This window comes from Lycium ferocissimum, chromosome 10, assembly GCF_029784015.1.
Source record: "Lycium ferocissimum isolate CSIRO_LF1 chromosome 10, AGI_CSIRO_Lferr_CH_V1, whole genome shotgun sequence".
Classification (NCBI taxonomy): domain Eukaryota; kingdom Viridiplantae; phylum Streptophyta; class Magnoliopsida; order Solanales; family Solanaceae; genus Lycium; species Lycium ferocissimum.
Genome location: NC_081351.1, coordinates 27272321 through 27296564, shown reverse-complemented (window position 1 = coordinate 27296564; position 24244 = coordinate 27272321). Strand labels below are relative to the sequence as shown.

Genomic DNA, 24244 nt, shown 5'->3' with positions numbered 1-24244 from the left:
GATTAATGGCGTCAAATTAAAGGAACAACAATGTCATCATCTGAAACCTAAAAAAAAACGTTTCAAAAATTATAAATTGTAAAAGAAATGTGTGATAAGAGAGAGGAGATTTTGCTAACTAAGACAAATTGTTTTAATATACAGATTACTGCTAAACAATCACCGATCCTTAGTTGATGCAAATTATTTCAAGATAAAGTTGATAGAGTACGTGTTTTTGATCATATATAGTACGTATTTGACATGCAACCGTGATATTTACCTTGAGGCTGGTGTTTGATAATGAAACTGCACTCTCAACATTCCTCATTTGATTTAATCTTTTCCACTCAAGTAATGTTGGACTCCTTAATTTCCTAGAAGCAAATCTTAGGTTTTCTGCTCACAACGTGGGGAAGGGAAAAGGTGTGACAACACATAAATACATATTAAGATATCTAATAAAGAAGACAATTAAAGTGGGTGGTGAAAAGTTGATTAATTGAATTAAAGACTTTTTTAGCTATTAAAAATAAAATAAATAGATAAATGAAGGGAAAAGGTCAAAAAAAGGAAAAAAAAGATAAATAAGAATGGAGTCCATTGAGAGATGCTACATCACCTACTCTATGCCTAACTTTATATTATATATAGATTTAGATTCAAAATCAGTTATGCTATGGTAAAATCTACGGAGGTAGTGTAAAGACCAAAAAAATTCTTGTATTTTATATTTCCATTAATAAAATCAATCTATACATTTTCCATTTTTGTTTTATTTTTATGTGTTTTGTGGGCCAAATCTAAGCCACATATTATCGATTTGGTAAATTTCATGTTAAAGTTTTTTTTTTTTTTTCCATTGACAGTAACTTGCGGTTGGAATATTGGGATTAGATTGAGCGATTTTGATGGTTATATGGGTTCATATATATATGATATCCATAATTCCTAAAGGCCTGTATGTATCAATTTCTAGGATGTAGTAAATACAAATTCCTCAAAAGTATATATAAAAAGAGATAAGAAATATTTTTGCAATAAAAAAGACTTTTTGAAATGGATTGAAATTATCTGCAAAGCTTTCTAATAAAAACAATTTTAATTTGTCCGAAGTTTTATTTAGTTCGAATTGAAAAGGAGTGAAATTAAAGCTTATTGTGGATTTTGATTGATTTGGCCCATTTGAGCTAAGAGCACTCTGTCTTGACATGAATAGTTGAATGGAAATATCCAAATTAATGTCATATTATTTTCAATAATAATTCAAACTTTTAGCAATGAAAAACTATATACTGCCTTCGTCCCAAATGGCATCTTAGCCAAAATTTGTCCCAAATAAATGTTACCTTATTTAAGAATAAATTGGCAAGCGTTTCCAACTATGGCGCCCTTAGCATTAAAGAATTAGTCCCCTTTAATATTGCTCGATTATAAAAAAAAAAATCTAATGAAAAGGGATAGTTCAATAAACTTCACATTATATTTATTTATTTCTTAATGAGCGTGATTTTTTGCTAAGATGACACTTTGCTTATTTTGGGACGGAGGGAGTATTGACACATACACACAAGTAATGGCTAAAGTGTCAATAGATGTTAAGTTCTGAACTTACCATTTCAAAAGTGTTATGTGTTTAAAAGATAAAACTTTAAAAGTTTGAATTTATCGTTTAAATGTTGGATCTTCCTCAACATAACATTCTTTGTGTGTGAACATAAGTTATATTATTGATGAAGTCAACTAAATAACCAAAGCAAAGTGCTTCATTCATCTTGAATAGCAACCAGAAACCAAGACCCTTTATCCCTTTTGGTCCCTTTGCACCTTAAAGCATATTCCCCATTGTCTTAACTATTATAGTATACTACATCATTTATTTAAAATAAAAACCTTAACTTCTTCCAAATAATTCAACGTCCTTCATAGTCTAACCCTTTTGAACCATGCTCTTTAAAACTCCTTTTTAGATATTGCATCTTTCCCCAAGTGACACGATTTAACATCATCCTCCATTTTGACTAAGAGTTCCATATGCTTATATAAATGCACTTCACTTCTCTTTTTTTATCAATCTAATTCTACCTCTAGTTTTTTGATCTACAAGTATGGCATATAACATAACAATTTCCTTGTTCAATATGATATGCTACTACAATTCCAACAATTCACTCCATTCAATCTTTTGCTTACTAACTTCAATGCTTCTCAACTTTCTCCTATTGAAATACCAAAATCAGGATAATACACCCTTTGAAACACACCCCAAATCCACATATTGTGCCATAACAAGCTTTCTTGCTTATTCCATATTACATGACATAAAATCAAGATTTTCTCCACAACGACGACGACGTTTAATTAGAAGCTGGCCGTATGTTGTTCATAATTATTGTATGTTATTGTTTGGATCCTCGTATGTTGCATCTTTGGGGTCTATTTTGCTACCAGACTCAGCTAGCCCTGTTTTGTATATGCTCTGTCTCATGCTTCCTATTTGTGGATTACTACATTTGGCCTACAAAAATATTATGGTGAATTTTTGGCGGAGGCATGATCAGAGAAGGCGAGTGTGGCCGTTGTTCTTTAGCCTATGGAGGTTCATGGCTCATTTCCATCGTATCCATCCCCGTTTGGATCTTCCAGTGTAGTAAGATCCAGGGACTTAGGGGCGGATATAACCTGAAAGTTACGAGTTTGACAGAATTTAGTAGTGCAACTTTGATCTCAATGTTGTATTTGTGTTAAGAATTCCGCTTAATATGTATAAATAATTTATCTAATATCCATTAAAAAAAGTTGTGGGTTTAGAACCCACAAACTTAAGATGTAGTGAAAATGAGTACAATTCGCATGCACTATTTTGACTTGTAGTATGAATAAAATGGCCATGATTTCTTATTGTAAATTTTGAAATCACGACCCCGTGATGTACTATTTATCACCTGTGATCTCGTTTCTCATACCATTCTAATAAATTCTTAATTTTTCCTAATTTGAAGCACTTATGAATGACTTGCTTTCCCTTACGGTGATGCACAAAAAAGATAGTGTGTGCATCAAACTAAAGTATAATTGCGCAAAAAGAGAATTAATTATGAAAAAGAAAAATGTCTGAGAAAAATTGTATCTTGGACAAGAATTGTGGATGATCCTTCCAAGATTTTTCTCCAACGGATGAAGCTCCAATCATACCAAAAGTTATAATTAGATGTGGAAAAGCTAGCCGCTGCTTTATAAATTATAATAGTACATAGTATCTTCATTTCTTTTTCGAATAGTATTATAGTACACTATTTTACTTCACAGACAGACTTGAGAGTAAACTACTTCTATATTAGCCACTGCGAAATGAATTTTAAGATAACAAACCTTCATCGGAGAATGAAGAGAGTTGTGGGGTTAGTGGGATGAATAAAGAATGGAGATTGTGGGCTTTGTAAAAACATGATCCTTCAGGCAAGTTTTTAACGGGATATGATGAGTGGTCATTGCTCGCAACTAAATATGCGAGATGGGTGTTCCAGCCCAAAGCCTTGCGACAATTTGGGCGCTCTTATTTTTACCAATCTGATCCCTATTGCTTGAATTATCTCATACTAAACAACCTTTCACCCGTCATGGGCGGAGCCAACTTAGGTGAAGGGCGGTCACGTGCGCACCTTCGCCGGAAAAAATCCTGACTCCGTCACTGCAACCCCCTCTCCCCCAAAAAAAGGATAAAGATCACGCATGCCCCCTTGAACCAAAATAATTACTCGCTCATACCCCAACAAAAACAAGTTTATTCTCTTAAATTTTATACGCAATCGAACTAAAGATATATAAAATTAAATAAATTGATTAATTGTGCGACTATAACACACAAAAATCATTAATAACACGTGATTAACAATCCTCAACTCTACCCGCACAGAGTGAACGAATCTCATGTGATGATAAATCTAACCATATACATGCAAAGTCATTAAAAAACATTCATACATAACACATTTGCATATATGTAAGCAAATCACAAATAATATTACGTCATGTATGTCGTGTACAAAATGAACACACTATATTGATGGAGCCTCTTAGACTAACAATAGAAATAATCACATCATAATTTATAACCGTACGAAGAATGAAATACCTAGCTATTACAAATAAGATGGAGCCTCACCATGAATGAATAAAATTATCCTAACCCAACGGCTCATCACATGCCACATCTCAAACTGTGCAACTTAACTTCAATTTTTTTCAAACCAAATTCGTGTTCAAACGCCAGGTCTAATATTCTCCACAGCAGAGATTACTTACTTGTTGAAGAAATTGTTCTTTCTACTGAATCATTGGATGCAACAACTAGTTCAAAGTTTGTATGAATTACGGCTTTGCAGGTAAATTATTGTAACCTTGAGGAGAAGTCAATAGGAAAAATTCCCAACACATGAAATAACCTTGAAACACATTTGTCCAAAAAATGTAACATAAAAAATATTAAAATCTAAAAAATACATGAAATTAATAAAAAATATTATAAAAATAATGTATTACACAGATGCCCCCTCGAAGGGACTTGGGACCTGTCTGCCGCTAAGTACGCTTCTACAAACTACAATTCGGACAACGGATCCGCCCGATTCTAAAGAATTCAATAAGTCTGGATTCCTCTCTTCATGGGTGATAGTTATCCAAATTGCAAGATATTTTTAATCATGAAGAACATTTCGCATAGTTAACTTAAATTAACGGACCAGGTCATCCGCATGAATCGAATTTATCACATTTCTGTTTCCCGTAGCTAGCAGAAAAGATTTTTCATTTTAGACTTTCCCATTAAAGTGATGCATGTATGAGGATTCCTTCTTTTTTAAATAAAAAATCATTATTATTACTATTGGCCTATTGGGGTTGATCATTTGTTATTCAAAATTTATCGGTTAAATTAATCTGAATTCACATGACATAAACCCAGAGGGCTGAAACACTTCCTATCGAAAAGTTCTTCATCCTTATCGTTCAAATCAGAATCGAAGCTATTTTTATTCAATAGAAACTATTACAAATTTAATATTATGAGAATTTAATGTTATTAAGTTTCCGACTAAAGTTATTTTGCTCTTCAGCGACGAAATTAGGATTTTTATCAAGAGATGTCAAACATACAAAAAAAATTGAGGAGATTCAACACATAGTGTATATATATATACATAAACAAAAATTACTTATCTCCACAATTTAATTTTCAAGCCTCGAAGGATTCACAATTCCAAGCCTTGTCCAAAACATCAAGGTAAGTCAATGACAACTCAATTTAACATATGAATAATCTACAAGAAATCATTATTAATCTAGGGTTTTCAAGAAAACCCATCCCAAGGTTCAAGAATCAAGATTTAGGAAATCTTCTCCAAAATTCAAGTCCCTTTTTTTTTTTTTAGAGTTACCTACGCAATCTTGGACTCTAAATAAATTATACTCTTCCATGAAAATTCAGTGGGATGCTAGATAACCCTAGGTCCATGTCTATGATTATACTAAGTATGAATTGTTATAATTCCACGTGAACTAATGATATTTATCCAACAACAAACAATATCTTAACAACAACATATGATAAACTATGATATTTTTTTTAGCAAAATACTAACTTTTACAAGTTCATGCAAGCAAGTTATGATTCATGAAAACCATGTATAAGCAAGTTATGATTCATGAAAACCATGTACAAGCAAGTTATGATTCATGAAAACCATGTACAAGCAAGTTATGATTCATGAAAACTATGTATAAGCAAGTTATGATTCATGAAGACCATGTATAAGCAAGTTATGATTCATGATATACTATCTGCCAACATGTTCATGTTGGGAGTTGCTTTAATTATCGAGAGGGCTTGTATAGCCCGAAACTACGTAGCCACCGTCGCTCCATCCATGTCAAGGAATATTTTATTAAATCTCATGTTCCCGGGCAAGGACCGAGTGTTTTGTCAAGTGACGCAAGCACGGCATCATGGATCATTATAGTTATTGCTCTCCCTACTTATGATATTTTTACTCATGCTTTATATTATATATGTATTCATGTTCAAAACCAGCTATCTTTATTACTTTATGTCCCGTATTATTTCTTTCACAATCCAATAAATACGATCAACTCTTTATTTTTTGCTGAATTAGGTAAATATTTATCCAAATCCTAAATATATCTATAAATATTTAACAATTAACCTAATTATATTGTAGTATTAACATGAGATCTCAACGAAAAACTCCATAAATTAGTATAATTTGCATTAGAGAAAAGGTTTAGGAGAGGAATTAGGTTAGAGAACCAAGTTAAAACTTGGGCAACGTATATATAACTGTTAAATTCACTGAAAATGAGACAACTAAAACGATGAAATAAGGATATGACGGTAAAAAAAAAAAAAAAAAGATGAAATAAGGACAAAATTGCAAGCATTTGTGGATGAGGTCATCTCAATGATTAGAAAGTAAAAATATCTTGTACGAAGTAAAAATTGACCAAGTCCAAGTGTCCCCCTACGTATTTACTCCACCATTATGTCTACAGTTACTTGTTCAGCAAGAACCTTTCACATTTCACAACCCCATCTCTATTTACTTTTACTTTTACTTTTACTTTTTTATGTTTAACCAAAATTGTAAAAATGTAGTATTTCCAAAATTTCCGGTCAAGGAATTTTAGTAGCACGTGAACATTTTACTTCTATCTCACTTGTATGCATTCTATTGGATGGAATGGAAACAGGCTGTAGTCTTTGAGTCTTCGACCTACCCAACCCCCATACCCCTTTAAACCCCGTCCCCACACCCCCCCACCCCCCCCAAAAAAAAAAAAAACTCCACACACACTGAAAAAGGAAAAAAAAAATACTGTAAACAGAATAAAAATAAAGGAATTTTTTTTTTTTTTAAAGTGAAGAAAAAAAACATAATCATCATCTGGTATTCTGAACTCACTAAGCGATTAATTTATATTAGCTTTATAGAGAATCTATTAAGGGAAAAACACTTCCTCGAATCAGGAAAGGTAGAAGCTCAGATACCGATTTAGCTGAACTCAATCAAGCAGTGTATTTTTATTAAGAAATTTATTAAATACGCACGTACATTAAATTCAAAATAAACTATTAGCATATCAAGTCACCGATCAAAAGATTAAAATCTTGCCTCCGCCGTGTCCCAATTATTTCTTCAATTCTACGACTTAAATTCAACACCTCTTATTACAATCTAATTTTACAACTTACATCACCAAAAAAAAAAAAAACACTTATCTCGACATAGTTCTTGACATAGTTTCATGTAATAAAATTCGTTATTTTACTACTGTTAAGTTATAAAAATATTTATTCCGTAATTAACTTGTGAGATAAGAAAAATAATTTATTACAATTAAGTCACTGAACTTATATAAAAGCACATGTTATACCATTGATTTGATGTATTCACTATTTTCTCATTCCGTCTTGTTAAGAGAAAAATTGACGACCTTTCCTCTTCTACTCTTTCCTCCCTAGTATATTTTGGTTTTAAATTTAATTGAAATTTGAGAGAAAAATATTAGAATTATGTTTATACATACATTTTCACTTGAAAAATGTTAAATTTTGTGAACGTAAAGATTTTCAACCAAATTTTCAAACTTGAAATCAGTCCAATATAAATATATAACTAAATAATTTCTGGGAAAACCTTTTCCGGGAAAAAAGGATTTTTTTTATTATGCTCAAACGAGTGAAACGACTCGTCATTATTTATAGGTTTCATTCTCAAATAAAGAAAGAAAAAAAAAAAAAAAAGAGAGACGCAAAAAGCATAAACCCTAGACAACTCTCCCATCTCTATTTGTTTGCCACGTGTCATCAGCCACAAACTCCATGGATTTCCCCTTCTTATTACCAAACCCCCCAACACTCCTTCCATCTTCCTTTTCCTCTTCTTTCTTCACTCTTTCTCTCTAATTCTTTAACATCCAAACACGTCCTTAGAAAAAATGAAACATATCAAGTCTCATCAACAGTGTTATTTGCTTAATACTTCAAACGAAGATGAAATTGAAGTAGCCAATATTCTACTCGATCTTGATAACCTTTTTAGAGAAAAACAATTTTCTTCATTACTTTGGGGTTCTAAAAAGAGGAGATCTAATCGAGGCAACGATGTTTCTTCACGTGTTAACTCATCACCATCACTTCAAGGTAGTTCAAAAATTGATGAACATGAAATTGAACACAAAATTAAAGTTGAAGTCAATAGCCCTGCAACTCCACTTTCTTTTTCACCAAGTGAATCTGATGAAAAATCCAAACATTCTTCGAGGAAAAGTTCCAAAAGAAAGGTATGTTATTTCTATTTATGTTTTATTTACACGTTTTCATTAATTCATAATCATTTGTTGATTTTTTGTTCTGGTTGGATTTTGACATCTGGGTTTTTACTATTGACTTGTTTCAACGACGTCACCCCTGTTGCGGATAATTTTTGTTTTTCAATTTTTTTTAAAATGATGATGCGTCATTTTTTATTTGAAATTTAAAAGTTCTTGCAATTAAATCTCCATGATTTTTATCTTTTTAACACTTTGCGAATGATTTTGTTTTAAATTTCTTGCTTGGTTTGCAGTCAAGGGAGGAGTTAATGGATATGATAAAACAATTATCTCAATGCAGAGAATCGCTTAAAGGGGTGAGTTTGTAATTTCCTTAACAAAAATTGAGTCTTTTTCTTTTCTTAAATTATCCTCTGTCTGTTTTTTTTTTTTTTTTTTTCTTTTTTCTCAACATCTTTTATTTATTGCCGGGATTGGATAGGAAGTGGAGAATGTTCGGAATTGCTACAACAACCAAAAAGCTTATAATTTGAAGTTGAAAGCAATGAAAGAACAGGTAAATTATTCCATCTCTATTTTTGGCCTTCAATATAAAAATCCATCTCTATTTTTGGTAAAAGAATCTACTTTTTCTTACTTATTTTAGATTAGGGTAAAAATCCATCTCTATTTTTGGTAAAAACTTTTACTTTGTACACAAAATTAATCATTTGCTGGTGTAATTTAACATGAATTTATTTAAAAAATGTTTACATTGTCAGCGTAATTTAACATGTAATAGCACATGATTAGTCATTTTTTCAGGTTACCTTATTAACTTGCGACAAAAAGTGACATGTATTATACATCAACTTAATCTAATAGTCTATACAAGTTGGAGTTGATGGCTGTTTGTTAGCACTAATTAATTTGTTTGAAAAAATATTGATTTGTATACTTAAAAAAGTTGATTACTTGCTAATTACAGGTGACAAGAATGTTGAATATCCAAGGGGCTGGTGTTAATTTAGGTCAACTTCACAATAATCCTGGAATGGAGCCCAATCGTCAACCGCCGTTCATTATGGATCAGGTTGCTTTAGGATCAGAAACCTTTCATAGATTTCAGTATCCATTGGGCCATCTGCAACAGGCCCAACCTTTATTCTCAAATGGATTGGGCCCTGTGAATCATATGGGCCTGGGTTCAGGCCCAATAGGTCTTCCAGATCTAAATGTTACTGTGGATGAGAGTTTCACATTGGACTCATTATCACCTTTTGATATTGAGAGAATGAATGTTGTAAGAAAGGCCCAATTTGCTGAAGCTAGAAGGAGGAGGATGATTAAAAGAATAGAAATTAAGAATTCATCTGGTTTTATTAGACCACCAAGGAGGAGATAGTGGTAATATTGTATTTTTTTTTTATTTTTTTTTAAATTCCTTTCATATGATTTTTTTTTGTCAGCGTATAAATGCCAATCGAGCAAAGCTCTTTTGGTTTTTAGCTATGTCGCAAAAGTGAAAATGTATCGTACTTAAAAAGTTGGTGAGCTATACTGATTTATATATACTTTTCATTTGTATGCAATCCCAACTAAGATAGAAACGAGACATTGATGTGGTATAAGCAAAATGTGTTGGAATTTTATTTTTGGCAATTGGATTACTTTGCATGACATTTCTTTATTGTTAAAGATTAAAATATGGTATTAAAACTTTGTTTATTATTGCACTTGTCATGTTATTGACCAAGAGTCTTGCTATGTAAATTCGAGAGTGGCAATTTGTGTTTAGCTTTCACACAAAAACCAACATTAACAGCAGCGCAAAGTATACAACTGCACAATGATTTTCAACTTTGTTTTTCTTAATTCAAAATCGTACATGCAATTTTGTTCTGTCTTCTTGAGACTTTAAATTTCACATGCAAGAGGGCCTGAATTCAAATTTCACCATCACCTAACATTTGATCGATGAAAAAAGAAATAAGACCACAAGTGAGGCGTGTGGTTGAGACATAATATAATTAAGTAGTTAAAATTGTGTTCCTTAAACTCTTTGCTAAGATGGTCATACGTTTCAAACACTGCCACTTGTTAACTGTCATGTTGTTTTATTGATAAATGATATTATTAATGAAAATCTTAAATAAATAAAAACTAAACCAAACACCTTATGATCAATGAAGTGGCATCCAAGGTGTTTCATATTTTGATCAATGAAGTGAGTTATAAACCATAAAGTCTTGTGTTCAGCGAAGACAGAAAACACTTGGTGAATGGTGATTTTTCCAATATGTCCAAGTCTTACCCCCTGTTTGGATGGTGGTTTCCCGTGGTTCATTAGTGTATGGTTCTCTATGAAACCATGTTTGTTTTCATTGTTCTTAAACTTACGCAGGTGTCAGAATCCGTGGTTCATCCCATGGTTATATAACCATGAAAAGTCTCAATTTTTGTAACCACAAATTTGGTGGTTTTTCCGTGGTTACATATTTCATTTCTCCATTATACCTCACCCTCCACCATCCACCCCACCCCACCCCCACACAACCACTCACCCCTGCCCCACCCTCCACCATCCACCCCACCCCACCCCCACACAACCACTCACCCCCGCCCCACCCTCCACCATCCACCTCACCCTACCACTCACCCCCACCTCACCCCTGCCACACCTTCACAATACCACCCACCCCACCCCCACCCCCAACTACCCCACTCCTCTGCCACGCACCCCTACCACCCCAACCACCACCCACTACCCCTCACCACCTCCTAATCCCACCCCACAACCACTCACCCCCACCTACCACCCACTATCCCCACCCTCATCCCCCAACCACCCACTCCTCCACCACCGCCACCCACTACCCCTCACCACCGCCCACCCCCACCCCCACCTTACCACCCACTACCCCACCTTCATCCCACAACCACCCACCTCACACCACCCACCCCTCCACCACTCCCACTCACTACCTACTTATTTTTTAAAGTTCCTGTTTTGTTCTTTACCTGAGTTTTATTAATATATATAAACAAATTTCTAATTAAGAGTTAAGGGTATTTTAGTAAACTTACAAGTTATTATACAAAGACTACATAACAAAACAAACAATACAAATGTTATTAAACCACAACAAACGATACAAATTATCCAAACATCAGTGTTCATTAATAATACAATACAACACTATACTGTACCATACCATACTGTACATTAATGAACCACGTGAAACAACCATCCAAACAGAGGGTTAGTGGAGTGGTAGCAAGTATCTTGTGGATTTAGTCGAGTTGCGCACAAGCTGATCGGAATATCACAATTATCAGGAAAAAGAATAACATATGATTAAAAGAAAAGGAAAATTAATTGCCTTCGTAGTGTATTTGGTATAAAACGCTGTCACATTGATTGATTTTGTTCTGTCTTAGGTTGTTGGATACTTAATGTAGGCCCAAATTTAATGAACTTTGAAACTGGGCCATGACTAGGTCAGCATAACACTAGGATTAGGGTTTGGTAAACGCTGCTATATAATATATGAACCATAGACAAACAACACTACAATCACAAGCAGCTCACTTGACCGGTAGCCATCTCTACTGTAATCTGTTTATGTAAAATCTCTCATATTTGCTATGTGAAAAAAGTTTGATGCCATTTTCTTTCTATTTGTTTGTGTCTTTCTGTTGAATTTTGATGAAAATTGAAAAAGGGGTATGCAAAGGATGACAATATTATTGAGGATATAAGAAGCTCAAAGCTCAACTATAATTGAAGCTTGAGCGATGCTTTTTCCACAGTACTTCCATGACTCTGATGCATACCCTTACTCTTACCTTTTACTCTTTATCTTTGGTAAATAATTTTTACTTGAATTATCAGCTTCTCTTTGCCTTATCATCGAAATTATTAAGAAATCAGAAAATCCATATTTATACTCTTATGAAGTTTTGCCAAAATCTACAGCTTTTAAATTGCAAACAATTATTTGCAAGAGGACATATATTTTGAGAATGTGATTCTATTGTGCAAAATAAGTTGATTTGAATGAATTTAGGTTCAACCTGGTCTTAATCTCTTCTGAACCTAACTTCATTCAAATCAACTTCTGTTGCACAACCTAAAATTTCAACTCGTATGACCCATTTACAGCTTGTTTGGATGGTTGTTGCGTATGTTTCATGATGCATATAAAGGATGAAACAAAATATTTAAATAATAAATAAAGGTAAAATGAGGGGGGGAAATAAAGTATGGATGTTATGTAAAATTGGACTTTCATCATTAAGAATTTAACACTATGATACAATAAAATTAAATCTTTTGTTGTTATGTAACGATCTATATACAATACAATAGGTAACCTGTTAATGAGAATTCTGGTGAAGAAATGCCTTAAATATATGGGATATTAGTGTTTGTTATGGAATTGGGGTTATAGAAGATAAGAAGATTTGATCAATATATTTATTGAAATAAAATAAAAGCGTAAATTTGACCATTTTCCCTTGAAATATGTACAACATTATTTTATAAAACTCACTTCTATAAAAATCTAAATAAAATCTGAATTTGCTAACCAATTTTTGTGTCTTTCCAAACAAACACGACATTATTTCCAAACAAATCTGATCCTCTAATGCAATTGCAAGATAAGAACAACTCTATCTGCTTTTAACTCCTATAAGGAAACTAGGAGAGAAAGCATTTTGAATATCAAGTCATATTCGATTAACTGCACGGTCAGAATGTTTAGGCTTAATGCATATGAACCCCCTTAAACTTCTTTTTTTTTTTTTTTCCACTAAATGTTATTCTTATTGAACCTCTGAACTCGTCCTCAAATGTGTCTATCAAACACAATCCGACTTACATAATATTCCATCTTCAATGTAGTAACATGCTAATATATATTCTAATTTTATTATGCTATCTTTTAGCTAAGATTAACAAAGAATTGAGAGGGAAAAAAAGAGTAGCTCTTAATTACGATGGCAGTGGAAGAGCAAAACCAGTAGAAACCGATACATCATATCGTGACCTAAAGAATAGCTTACCACATGTCTAAAATATTACTCCACCTTCATTTTCCCAATTTAATTTTTGCTTCTATTAAAAATTAGATTTAGGGGCTTTGATAGACACACTTAAAGACGAGTTCAAGGTTCAATAGAAACAACACTTAGTTGAGGTGCCAAAATGGAAAAAAAAAAAAGGACAAGTTTAGGAGGTTGCATATGCATTAAGCCGAATGTTTATGTAATGTAAACATGCAACAGCACAGGAATTTCAAATGTCATTCTGATTTGTTGTTGCAAACCTATCGGGGACATAGAAATTTCAAACATTAGCTACTTTTCTTTTCATCGATTAGTTGAAATACTACTAAAAACATGTGGGATTAAAATGAAAGAATGAATCAAATAGTAAATGGAACGTTATAAAATCATTGCCCGAGAAGAATGAATCAAATAGTAAAATGGAACGTTATAAAATCATTGCCCGAGAATATCATTTAGAGGAATACGTATGCATATTGTAATGCAATAGTAGTAACCTTTATATAGAGTTGTCAGTAGAGATAGTACAGGGTCTGTCGTTTGCGTAGTTGACATATTTAAAACGGAAAAGGCTCAAATATGCCATCCAACTATCGAAATAGCTTTCATTTATCCACTCATCAACGATTTAGCTATTTATGCCATCAAACTATAGAAATGGCTCATTTATCTTATCGAATCAAAAAATGGCTACATTTAAGCCACTCATAAATAGTTTGACTCATTTATCTCGCTTATTATCAAAATGACTCATCGATGCCATATTTCATTAAAACTGGTTTTACAATACCATATATGACACGTGACCGCCAACTAGATTATGGTTGTGGGTGGGTAAGGTGTATGGATTGGGTTTTTTATTAATTTGGTATTTAAAATTGGGCTGGTTTAATTAAACGACGTAGACCTCTAATTGGAGTCACGTGTCATATCTAGTATTATAAAACCGGCGTTAATGAAAAATGGCATGAATGAGTCATTTTGGTAACGAGGCGATAAGCATAAATAAGTCAAACTATTATAAGTGGCGTAAATAGTCATTTCATATAGTTCGATGGCGATAAATGAGTCATTTCTATAATCACAAGACAAATAGCCAAACTATCATTGACGAGTGACATAAATGAACCATTTTCGATAATTGGATGACATATTTGAGCCTTTTCCGTATTTAAAATGTGTCTATTGAACACTAAGGCTGGGGGCGTAAGTACTGGAAGAAGAACTTTTAAGGCCCAAAAAAGAAATGCGAGTAGTACAAAATAGAATGAATTTGCGATATTTTTTTCATTTCTTGTTCTTTTCAATAACAAAACGTAAAACAAACTCCATAGAGAAAGAAAACAGAAAAAGAAGCATTTCAATGTGCATTAGAGAGTTTGATAGCTTATATTTTACCTTCCTTTTCAGATGGAAAAAAGTTTCATTTTTTGGTTAAACTGAATTCTTCATTGTAGAATTTTTGTATGATTTTATCAATGGTTATGCATGGGAAAGCAGTGCACAAGAAGAAGTCCAATAATCCATGGAAAATTCAGAGGAAGAAGGTGAATGGAGGAATTATTTTGTCCGAAGCTTTTTTTTTTTTTTTTTAAATGATTTGTCACGTGTCATTCTCCTAATTAGCTCATCTGCTACATCATACGTGTTTGTAAATCACGCTCTTTACTTTGAGTGAGATTATCAAATACGGGTTTAATAGATATACATTGACCGAAGTTGAATTATTTAATAGGTAAATGTCTTAGTTGGGATGGTTAATTGCAAACTCATGCCAACATTAAGTGTGCGTTTATGTATTTGGCCTAAATAATTGAATCAAAGTTTTTTTTGTTTTTGTTTTTGTTTGAAATAGTTTAATTTAATTGATTTATAACATAAAGTGAATTGGGTCACTAATCATTTTATATTTGTATTAATTTGTAGTAATTTGAGATTTACTAAAGTTAAACATCTTGGTTTGATTTGTTTCTATAGTTGACACAAGCAAATTGGCAAGTTAATTATATAGCACAGAGTAATATAAAGTAAGTGGGAAAAGAGTTACCATTTCTTAATTGGAAAGCATATCAAAAGCATACCATAAAACACATAATACTAGATTATGAAATACTTTTGAGTATAACTGAAATTGTTTAAGTAACAACTTTAAGATTTTTAACATCTGAAGATTACCTCTCATAACTATATAAATACTTCCCTATGTGTTATGATGCTTGCAAGTCAGGAAAAAAACACCATTTGAAAAGGTAGAAGAAAATTGTTTCCAATGTTGGCAAAATAATGTGCTTCATGATTATACATATTCAGATTTTCTGATTTTTTACGACCGTATCACGATCTGGCAGTCGCCTTATTCTCAGGTTGCAATTATAATAAGTTGTGCAAAAGAAGTTGATGTGAATGAATTTAGGTTCAGAAAAACTGAAACCAAGTCTTTGAATGGATTTTTCAAGTTCATAAGCAAATCTTGAATTTTGTAAATGTAAACCTACATTTCTAGCTACATATATATGATATATCTAAGTTTTTTTCTTCTTTTTTGAATGAAAGTGCAGGCTTACATTTTAGCAATACATCCATCTATTATATATGCAATTTTGGTCTAAGTTCTCATTTCAATTGCCTATGTGATTTTGATGTTAGTGGATGAAATGAGAGCTTAGACCAAAATTGTATATATACTAGATGGATTTATTGCTAAAATTAAACATGCATTTTCATTTAGCAAAAAAAAAAAAAAAATGGCTTATCATATATATGTAACTAGAGATCCAGGTTTACATTTGCCAAAATCCAAGATTTGCTTATCAATTTGAAAAATACATTCGAAGTCTTGGTTTTAATTCTTCTTCTGAACCTAATTCATTCGAATCAATTTCTTTTCAACATATTTCTTGTTAATGCTTGGAGGAAAGAGTTCCCACTTACTGACAATTTTGGTAAAGAAATGCAATAATCATGAGGATTTGGGAATTTGGTTATGGATAGAGTATTACGGGATAAAAGTGAAATTGGATAATTAAAAGCGAAATTCGTTAAATTGAGGGATATTTAAAATGGGGTAATTTTGACAACATATTAAAAGTAGATAGATTTACAACTTATTTTGTAAAAATCTAAAGCACAGATCAAAAATTCGTAAACCAATTTTTGTGTAGCCAAACAAGCATGACACAAGTTCTTCATGTATAGATTTATTAATTTATTTTTAGGCTTAATACATAGACAACCCTTTAAACTTGTCAGAATAGTTTATTTAGACACTTGAACTAAGCCCTGTTCCAATTGAACAACTCAACTCCTAATTAAGTGTTTCAATTAGACACATTCGGTTCAAATTTTGAATCTTTTTTTTTTTTTTTTTTTTTTTTTTTTTTTTTTGCACGTGTTTTCAATTATCTATTAGGTAGTTAAGTTAACCAAACATTTTCTACTTGAGGTTGAAGTTTATAATTAAAGGAGATGACATATTTTATGTGGTTAACTTAATTATCTAATAGACGAATGAGAACACACGCAAAAAAAATTTAAAAATTTAAACCGAAAGTGTCTAATATTAAAAATTAAGGTGTTTAATAACTTAATTCGAGTGTGTAAATGAAAATATCCTGACAAGTTTAAAGTTCTGACTATGTGTTAACTTAACTAATGCAATTGCAAGCAGGTACAATTCCATTTGCTACTTTTAGCTCCTCTTAGGAAGAAAGAAAGAAAGGCATTAATGTAAACACTCAATAGCATTATAGCGAGTCCGTTGCATTTTGCACCCTAACGTATGACCTCTTTTGTGATTTGCATCCTGTTCTAATTTTTTTTAATGATTCACACCCTAATCTCTTTATTTTCTTGCAAAATAATGAAATCACCCTTTTTTTTAAAAAAAATTACGAGGGTAAAATAGACAATATACAAATACAGAAAAATAACCATATGGCATAAAATGAAAATTGCACCCTCTGTTTTTCCTTCTTGCTCTCTGCATCTTTCTTCTACAACTTCAGTACCTCACTATCATCTTCTTATTCATAAATCATAAATTTTCCTCGATGACAAAATAGTAATTTACAATAATAAAAGGGTCTGACCATACCCATAGAGGGTTTTACAGAATCAAAAATATAATTCTTGAAAGAAATGTTCCTCTCAGCAACAAATCTCTTCCTGAACCGTAGAGGACTTGTGCTTTGGCCGCTAATCTCTTCATTTGTGAAGGATTTTCAACTCACTTATTAAATCACAGATCATACTACTAGTTCATTAATTAGTACTGTGGGAATGATCAAGAAAAGCTTTCTCTTCTCCCTTCACTCTTCAGGTTCCTTATTAATTTATGATGGAAGTTGGGGTCAGGGATGGATCTAGGGGGTGAACACCCTCGGCAAAAAATTACAACATATATATAAGCTATTTTTTCATTTTTTATATACATAGAGAAGAGGTTGGTTCAGCGGTCTAGGGTGTTCAAAATTCATCTTGAGGTTCTAAGTTCGAATCCCAGTTACTACATTTTGGGGTGACACATGAAAAGTTGCATATTCTGAGTCTTGGATACGCACAGATCATTTTAAATTTTGCGATGCCGAGATTCCTGTTTATTCTCTTCTTCTTTTTCAATTTTTGACTCCATCTTTTGTTAATTACGACCTTCTTTTCGTTTATTTTCAGACATCTTGAGTTTCTTTATCATGGGTTGAAGCTTTATGATTTGTGAATAAGCTGATAGTGAGGTTAGGTACTGAAGTTTTAGAAGAAAGACTCAGAGAGCAAGAAGGAAAACGTAACAGAGGGTGCAATTTTCATTTTATGCCATATGTTTATTTTTCTGTAGTTGTATATTGCCTATTTTGCCCTCGTAGAAAATTCAAAAAAAGTTGGTTTCATTATTTTGCAAGAAAATACAGAGGTTAGTGTGAATACAAAAGAGGACATACGTTAAGGGTGCAAAACGCAATGAATTTCAAATGTTCAGTGTGTTTTGTTGTTGCAAACCTAGCGGTGACGTAGAAATTGCAAACATTAGCCATAGACGTAATTTTGAGCTACTTTTCTTTCATTGATTATTTGAAATGTTACTAAAATCATGTGAGATAAAAATGAAAAGATGTGTCAAAAAGTAGAATTGAACGTTATAAAGTCATTGCTGAAGAATACAGTATTATTTAGAGGAATAGGTATGCATAAACTGCGATATAAATGCCAACACCATCACCCTTCCCTCTTTAAGAAGCTACTGTAATACAGTATATTCATATTTAGACCAATAAAAGACATTTCATTTCTCAACAAACCAAATAGATAGTTCAAATGAAGAGAAGACAATATGAAACAATAACAAGTCCACTTAGTAGAAACTCAACAAAGCAACAACAATATTGAATTTAAAAACGTCTTTAGGATTCATAATGTTCCTCAGCGCCCTCCTCATCATACTCTTCCTCATCATCTGCTGTAGCATCCTGGTATTGCTGATATTCTGCAACCAAATCATTCATATTGCTCTCGGCTTCAGTGAACTCCATTTCATCCATTCCTTCACCTGTGTACCAATGCAAGAAAGCCTTACGCCTGAACATAGCCGTGAATTGCTCACTCACTCTCCTGAACATCTCCTGAATGGAGGTCGAATTGCCAACAAATGTAGATGCCATCTTCAACCCAGTTGGTGGGATATCACACACACTAGACTTCACATTGTTAGGGATCCATTCAACAAAGTAGGATGAGTTCTTGTTCTGCACATTGATCATCTGTTCATCCACCTCCTTTGTGCTCATCTTACCCCTAAACATGGCAGAAGCTGTCAGGTAACGTCCATGACGAGGATCTGCAGCGCACATCATATTCTTGGCATCCCACATTTGTTGAGTAAGCTCTGGCACTGTGAGGGAAATGTATTGCTGGGATCCACGAGAGGTTAATGGTGCGAAACCCACCATGAAGAAATGAAGACGTGGGAAGGGAATTAAATTCACAGCCAATTTCCTCAGATCTGAGTTCAGCTGACCAGGGAATCTCAAACAGCAAGTAACACCACTCATAGTTGCAGAAATCAAATGGTTCAGGTCACCAACTGCAAGTGAAAGAGGCCCAATTTATCATTTTGCTTACTTAAGTTGCAGATGGTACTATTTGTTAACTCAAAGGAAATATACTTACAACTTGGAGTAGTGAGCTTCAAAGTCCTGAAACAAATATCATATAAGGCTTCGTTGTCCAGGACCATACATTCATCAGCATTCTCAACCAATTGGTGCACAGACAGTGTAGCGTTGTATGGTTCAACAACAGTGTCAGATACCTTTGGAGAAGGGAAAACAGAGAATGTGAGCATCATCCTGTCTGGATACTCCTCCCTTATCTTGGAAATCAATAGTGTTCCCATGCCAGATCCAGTCCCTCCACCAAGTGAGTGGCAAACTTGGAATCCTGATCCATAAATCAAAGATAGATCCCAAAAATCAATCAACTATCCCTCAATCAACAAACAACAATAGTGATTTAAAGAGGATCACCAAATTGATGCATCAGACAAATAAAACATTCATCGACAGATTATGCCACTTGTCAGTGGGAGAATTTTCAAGGCAAAAGCGGTATTCAATAACACCTTTGATAAAGTTTCGGAAGCAAAAGGAATACAGGGCAATTTTCAAATATTGGCACCAGGAAATCCATCACAAATTTCATTTCTACAGCATCAAGTCTAAGAGAGTATGACTCGTTATGAGATCATACCTAAAAACGTAAATGGAATAAAACCATAACTACGTTATAATGTTTTATCCTTCTGCTAGTCTATACAATTGCATGCCTTCATTTGTGTGCTCTATGTGAAGCAGGCTCGTGTACGAATATTAAAATGTGTGCATATACAATATAATTATTGCTACCTTGTGTTGGCAAGTTGTTACTATCAAATATAGGCATTGCTAATCATAAATAAGCACATTCATAGAAACAATAAGGACACAATAGCAAAGGAACAAGTACAGGAGATCAATATATAGCCGACTGTGCTACCATAGACACATTCATAGAAACAATGAGCAAACATCGGGGATGAAATAAAAAAGAGATCAAATATAAGCAAATTAGTAGAAACAACGAGCACGCGATTGGTAGATGAAACCAGAAAAAGGAATCAAATGTAGGAACAGTGAACTCATACATTGAACCAACGAGCATGCGATTTGGAATGAAAATGAGAAAGAGATCTAATATAGGCACTGTTAGCTATAAGCACATTCAATCGAAACAACGAGCAAGCAATTGCTAACATAAAAAGGAAACGAGATCAAAACAGGCGCTATCAACAAGAATAATGAATATGCAATTGGCAATGAAATAGAAAACCGATCAAATATAAGCACTATCAACTATAGGCAACAGGCATATTCATACATGTAATGAGAATTCGATTAGAAATGGAACAGGAAAATCATAAACAAAAGGAAGGACACAAACAAAAGCATATAAAAGAAGCAATGAGCATACGATTTGGAATGAAAAAACGAAAATCATATTTAAAAAGGGGAAGCAACAAGCATGGGTTTGGTATGAAAAAACGAAAAGCATATAGAAAAGTAGCAATAAGCACCCGATTTGACAATTCTCCTATAACGAAAAGCATATACAAAGGAGCATTAAACATTCGATTTGGTATAAAAAAATAAAAAAACGAAAAACATATACAACAGGAGCATTAAGCATTCGATTTGGTATAAAAAAACGAAAAACATATACAAAAGGAGCAATAAGCATTCGATTTGAAAAGAAAACACGAAAAGCATAAACAAACAAAAACATATAAAAGGAGCAATAAGCATGCGATGTGGTATGAGAAAAACGAAAGCCATATAAGAAAAGAACAATAAGCACCCGATTTGACATGGAAAAACGAAAATCATATAAAAAAAAGAGCAACGAGCATTAGATTTGGAATGGAAAAACGAAAAGCATATAGAAAAAGGAGGAATAAGCATTCGAATGGGAATGAAACAGTAAAAACATAAGTAGAAGAAAATATACCTTGCAAGCAATCACAATTCTCAGCTTCTTTCCTAACAACATCAAGGACAGCATCAATCAACTCAGCACCTTCAGTATAATGACCTTTAGCCCAATTATTACCAGCACCAGATTGTCCAAAGACAAAGTTATCAGGTCTAAAAATCTGTCCATAAGGACCAGATCTAATACTATCCATAGTACCAGGTTCTAAATCCATAAGTACAGCTCTAGGTACATAACGTCCACCAGATGCTTCATTAAAGTACACATTTATACGTTCTAATTGTAGATCTGATTCTTCAGCTGTTCCTTTGTAACGACCTGTTGGGTCTACACCATGTTCGTCACAAATTACTTCCCAGAATTTTGAACCTATTTGGTTTCCACATTGCCCTCCTTGTATGTGAAGGATTTCTCTCATTTTTTTTTTTTTTCTCTCTTGGATTTTGGAAAAATGAGAGCAGAAATGGGGTGAGGAGTGAATGAAAGGAGAGTGATATTTCTAATGGGGAGGTTTGTTGTTGTGACAGGCGGGAATGAATACATTACATACACACGCAATAACTGATGGGCCCGATACTGTAGGCTGATGAATATGGGTCCCACGTTTACCACCGATATTTTTGCCCCATCATTTCTATTTTGTGTTTCTTTCATTTTGTTCCTCCTCAAATAGTACTATTAACCTTTCCTTTTTGTTCTCATTGTTACTCCCCCCGGATAAAAAAAAAAGAGCACACTTGGTCTTTTTTTCTTGAATCAAAAAAAAATTTACTTAGCAAATTAAAAAAGAATTAATCTTATTTTTTTCATATTTGTCCCTATTAAGTGTTATATGATCAAATTACAATGCATAGGGGTAGTTTAGTCAAATTACTTATTTTTGTCTAGGAGTTAATATTTTCTTAAAGGTGTAAATGGCTAAGTGGACTCTATTTTTTATCCGGAGGGAGTATTTTTAAAAATACCTTTTTATTTCTAATTAAAAGGATGTGAATTAAATGAGATGTTATGAAAGAGATATAAGATAGTTGGGAATTTGGGATAAATGCTTTCATCATTAAAGATATTAAATGTCTTTTTTAAGGGAGTGAATAAATTTTAAAAGAGAGCTACACGGCGGAAAAGAGTAGTGGCAGATTAAGGATTTAAAGTTTATGGGTTCGAAATGTTATTGATTACTGAATTCATTTACGTTTGAGTTACTCGTTTAGAAATTTAATATTAGTAAACATTTAGTAAATTCTTAATATATATATATATATATATCTGTGTGTGTGTGTGAGAGAGAGAGAGAGAGATCTAAATCAAAGCTATTAGGTTCAATCAAACTCATAGCTTCTATTGTGCATCCACCCGAAAAGGAGTAGTAGTAATTAAGCATAAGGTCATTTTAATCTATACTTGTCGATATTATAATTTTAACGGTGGAAATGAGATCTCTTGCCCTCTTACAATTTAAATAAAAGAAAATAGTCTTTTCAGATCTCTTATGTGTAAGAAATAAAGATCTGACTAAAAAAGTTTGTAAAGAACTAAAAATTCATTTCTTTTGTTTGAATATAAAAATCTTACAATGACAGATAACACGGACGGTAAGGAAAGGAATACTGTAGTAATTAAGCATAAGGTAAGTCAAGTTTATACATATCAACAGAAATAGTTTAAATTATAACCTATTAAATATCAAATTCTCTTATTTTCCTTCACGTAGATTTGAATCGTGATCAAGTCCTCTACTCAGATTGAGCCTTTTTTTTTTTTTTTTTTTTTTTTGGGGGGGGGGGGGCATGAAACTGATCCTTTTTTTGTTTTTGTTTCATTTGGGATTACTCTATTTTTATCCTTATTGTATCACTCTTAACACAAAAACTACCTCTAAAAGTCGCACAAAGTAGTAGTAGTAGTTCCATTCAAATTTTGTCAACAGTGGATAAAAGTGTTCAAGAATATTTTGTGTTTAAGCCACTTTAAGGTGATATAACAGGTGAACAATTTCGATATTTTAAGCAATCATTTAAATCAAGATCTCAATTATTGTCTTCTCATCACTGTTTCAGCTCCATTATTTCTTTCACGTGTCTCTGTTTCTTTTTTATTACTAGTAATTTTTTTCACGAGCATAAGGCCCATGCCCAAACCCCACAGCCAGGGAGATTTTTACAATATTTGCGGGGTTGACAGCTACTGATTTTTGTCTCAATTGATATAAGCTGTGTCTACTTGCAATTTTTCAAGTATCCTATCGTGATCACCACCTAATTGTACATTCACTATGTCTATTTATAATATGGATTGCCAACACCAACTCTGGTACTAACTGGAGACAACAACAAAGTTGAGATCTGAATCTGGATAATAGAAACTAATAGGCTCGAGCTCAGCCACATAAAATTGATCTAAAAAAGATTCCACAAATATTAACTTGAACTCATTACTTTCAACTCCAATTGTGTAATATTTATGCAAAAAGACAAAAATAATATAATAAAATCGTAAGCATACTGAACTGACCGACTCTAAATCCCAGATTCATTTTTGTTCAGCCATGATTGGCCAAAAATTTCAATTTACCTATTTAAACGATCTATCAAATACATCAAAATGTGACTACGAGTATCCAGAATAAATAAAATGACAACATAGGTTTAAAAAAAAAATGCTTTTACTTTTTACTTGTTTTATAATGCTGAAGAATATACTTGGAAATGGACTAGTAGCTATTCTTGAAAGGGTCTGAAAAGTTTTTCCATTTGTTTGAAAGAGACTTGACTTTGAGAGCAGAAGGGCATGAATCAGACACACTTTTATCTTATGATATTATCATAATCCTCTTTAATAACACGACAGG

The 24244-nt window shown here is 32.9% G+C and overlaps 2 protein-coding genes and 1 non-coding gene across 3 annotated transcripts; 2 read left to right on the top strand and 1 right to left on the bottom strand.

Moving 5' to 3' along the window:
• Window positions 1–3451: 3451 nt before the first annotated feature.
• LOC132035694 (small nucleolar RNA Z279/snoR105/snoR108) lies at window positions 3452–3557 on the top strand. Its single transcript, XR_009409412.1, has one exon. It is a non-coding gene; the product is annotated as a small nucleolar RNA Z279/snoR105/snoR108 (small nucleolar RNA).
• Window positions 3558–7784: 4227 nt separating this feature from the next.
• Window positions 7785–9899, top strand: LOC132035268 (uncharacterized). The gene is made up of 4 exons (XM_059425541.1): window positions 7785–8337; window positions 8622–8684; window positions 8810–8884; window positions 9296–9899. The coding sequence occupies exons 1-4, from the start codon at window positions 7993–7995 to the stop codon at window positions 9710–9712; spliced, it is 900 nt and encodes a 299-aa protein (XP_059281524.1). The 5' UTR covers window positions 7785–7992; the 3' UTR covers window positions 9713–9899.
• An 8735-nt stretch (window positions 9900–18634) lies between these two features.
• Window positions 18635–21928, bottom strand: LOC132033121 (tubulin beta-1 chain). Its single transcript, XM_059422996.1, has 3 exons — window positions 21412–21928; window positions 19540–19809; window positions 18635–19453 (listed from the first exon to the last, which is right to left on the bottom strand). Exons 1-3 carry the CDS (start codon window positions 21812–21814, stop codon window positions 18774–18776), a joined length of 1353 nt encoding a protein of 450 aa, XP_059278979.1. The 5' UTR covers window positions 21815–21928; the 3' UTR covers window positions 18635–18773.
• Between the last annotated feature and the right edge of the window lie 2316 nt (window positions 21929–24244).

Bases quoted from the DNA above. Each gene is read 5' to 3' on its own strand.
- LOC132033121 (XM_059422996.1), bottom strand. From the start codon at position 21,814: ATGAGAGAAATCCTTCACATACAAGGAGGGCAATGTGGAAACCAAATA. The intron at 19,810-21,411 runs GTATATTTTCTT...TTTATGGATCAG, and splicing joins GAATTGTGATTGCTTGCAAG to GATTCCAAGTTTGCCACTCA. The intron at 19,454-19,539 runs GTAAGTATATTT...TTTCACTTGCAG, and splicing joins GAAGCTCACTACTCCAAGTT to TTGGTGACCTGAACCATTTG.
- LOC132035268 (XM_059425541.1), top strand. From the start codon at position 7,993: ATGAAACATATCAAGTCTCATCAACAGTGTTATTTGCTTAATACTTCA. The intron at 8,338-8,621 runs GTATGTTATTTC...CTTGGTTTGCAG, and splicing joins GGAAAAGTTCCAAAAGAAAG to TCAAGGGAGGAGTTAATGGA. The intron at 8,885-9,295 runs GTAAATTATTCC...TGCTAATTACAG, and splicing joins TGAAAGCAATGAAAGAACAG to GTGACAAGAATGTTGAATAT.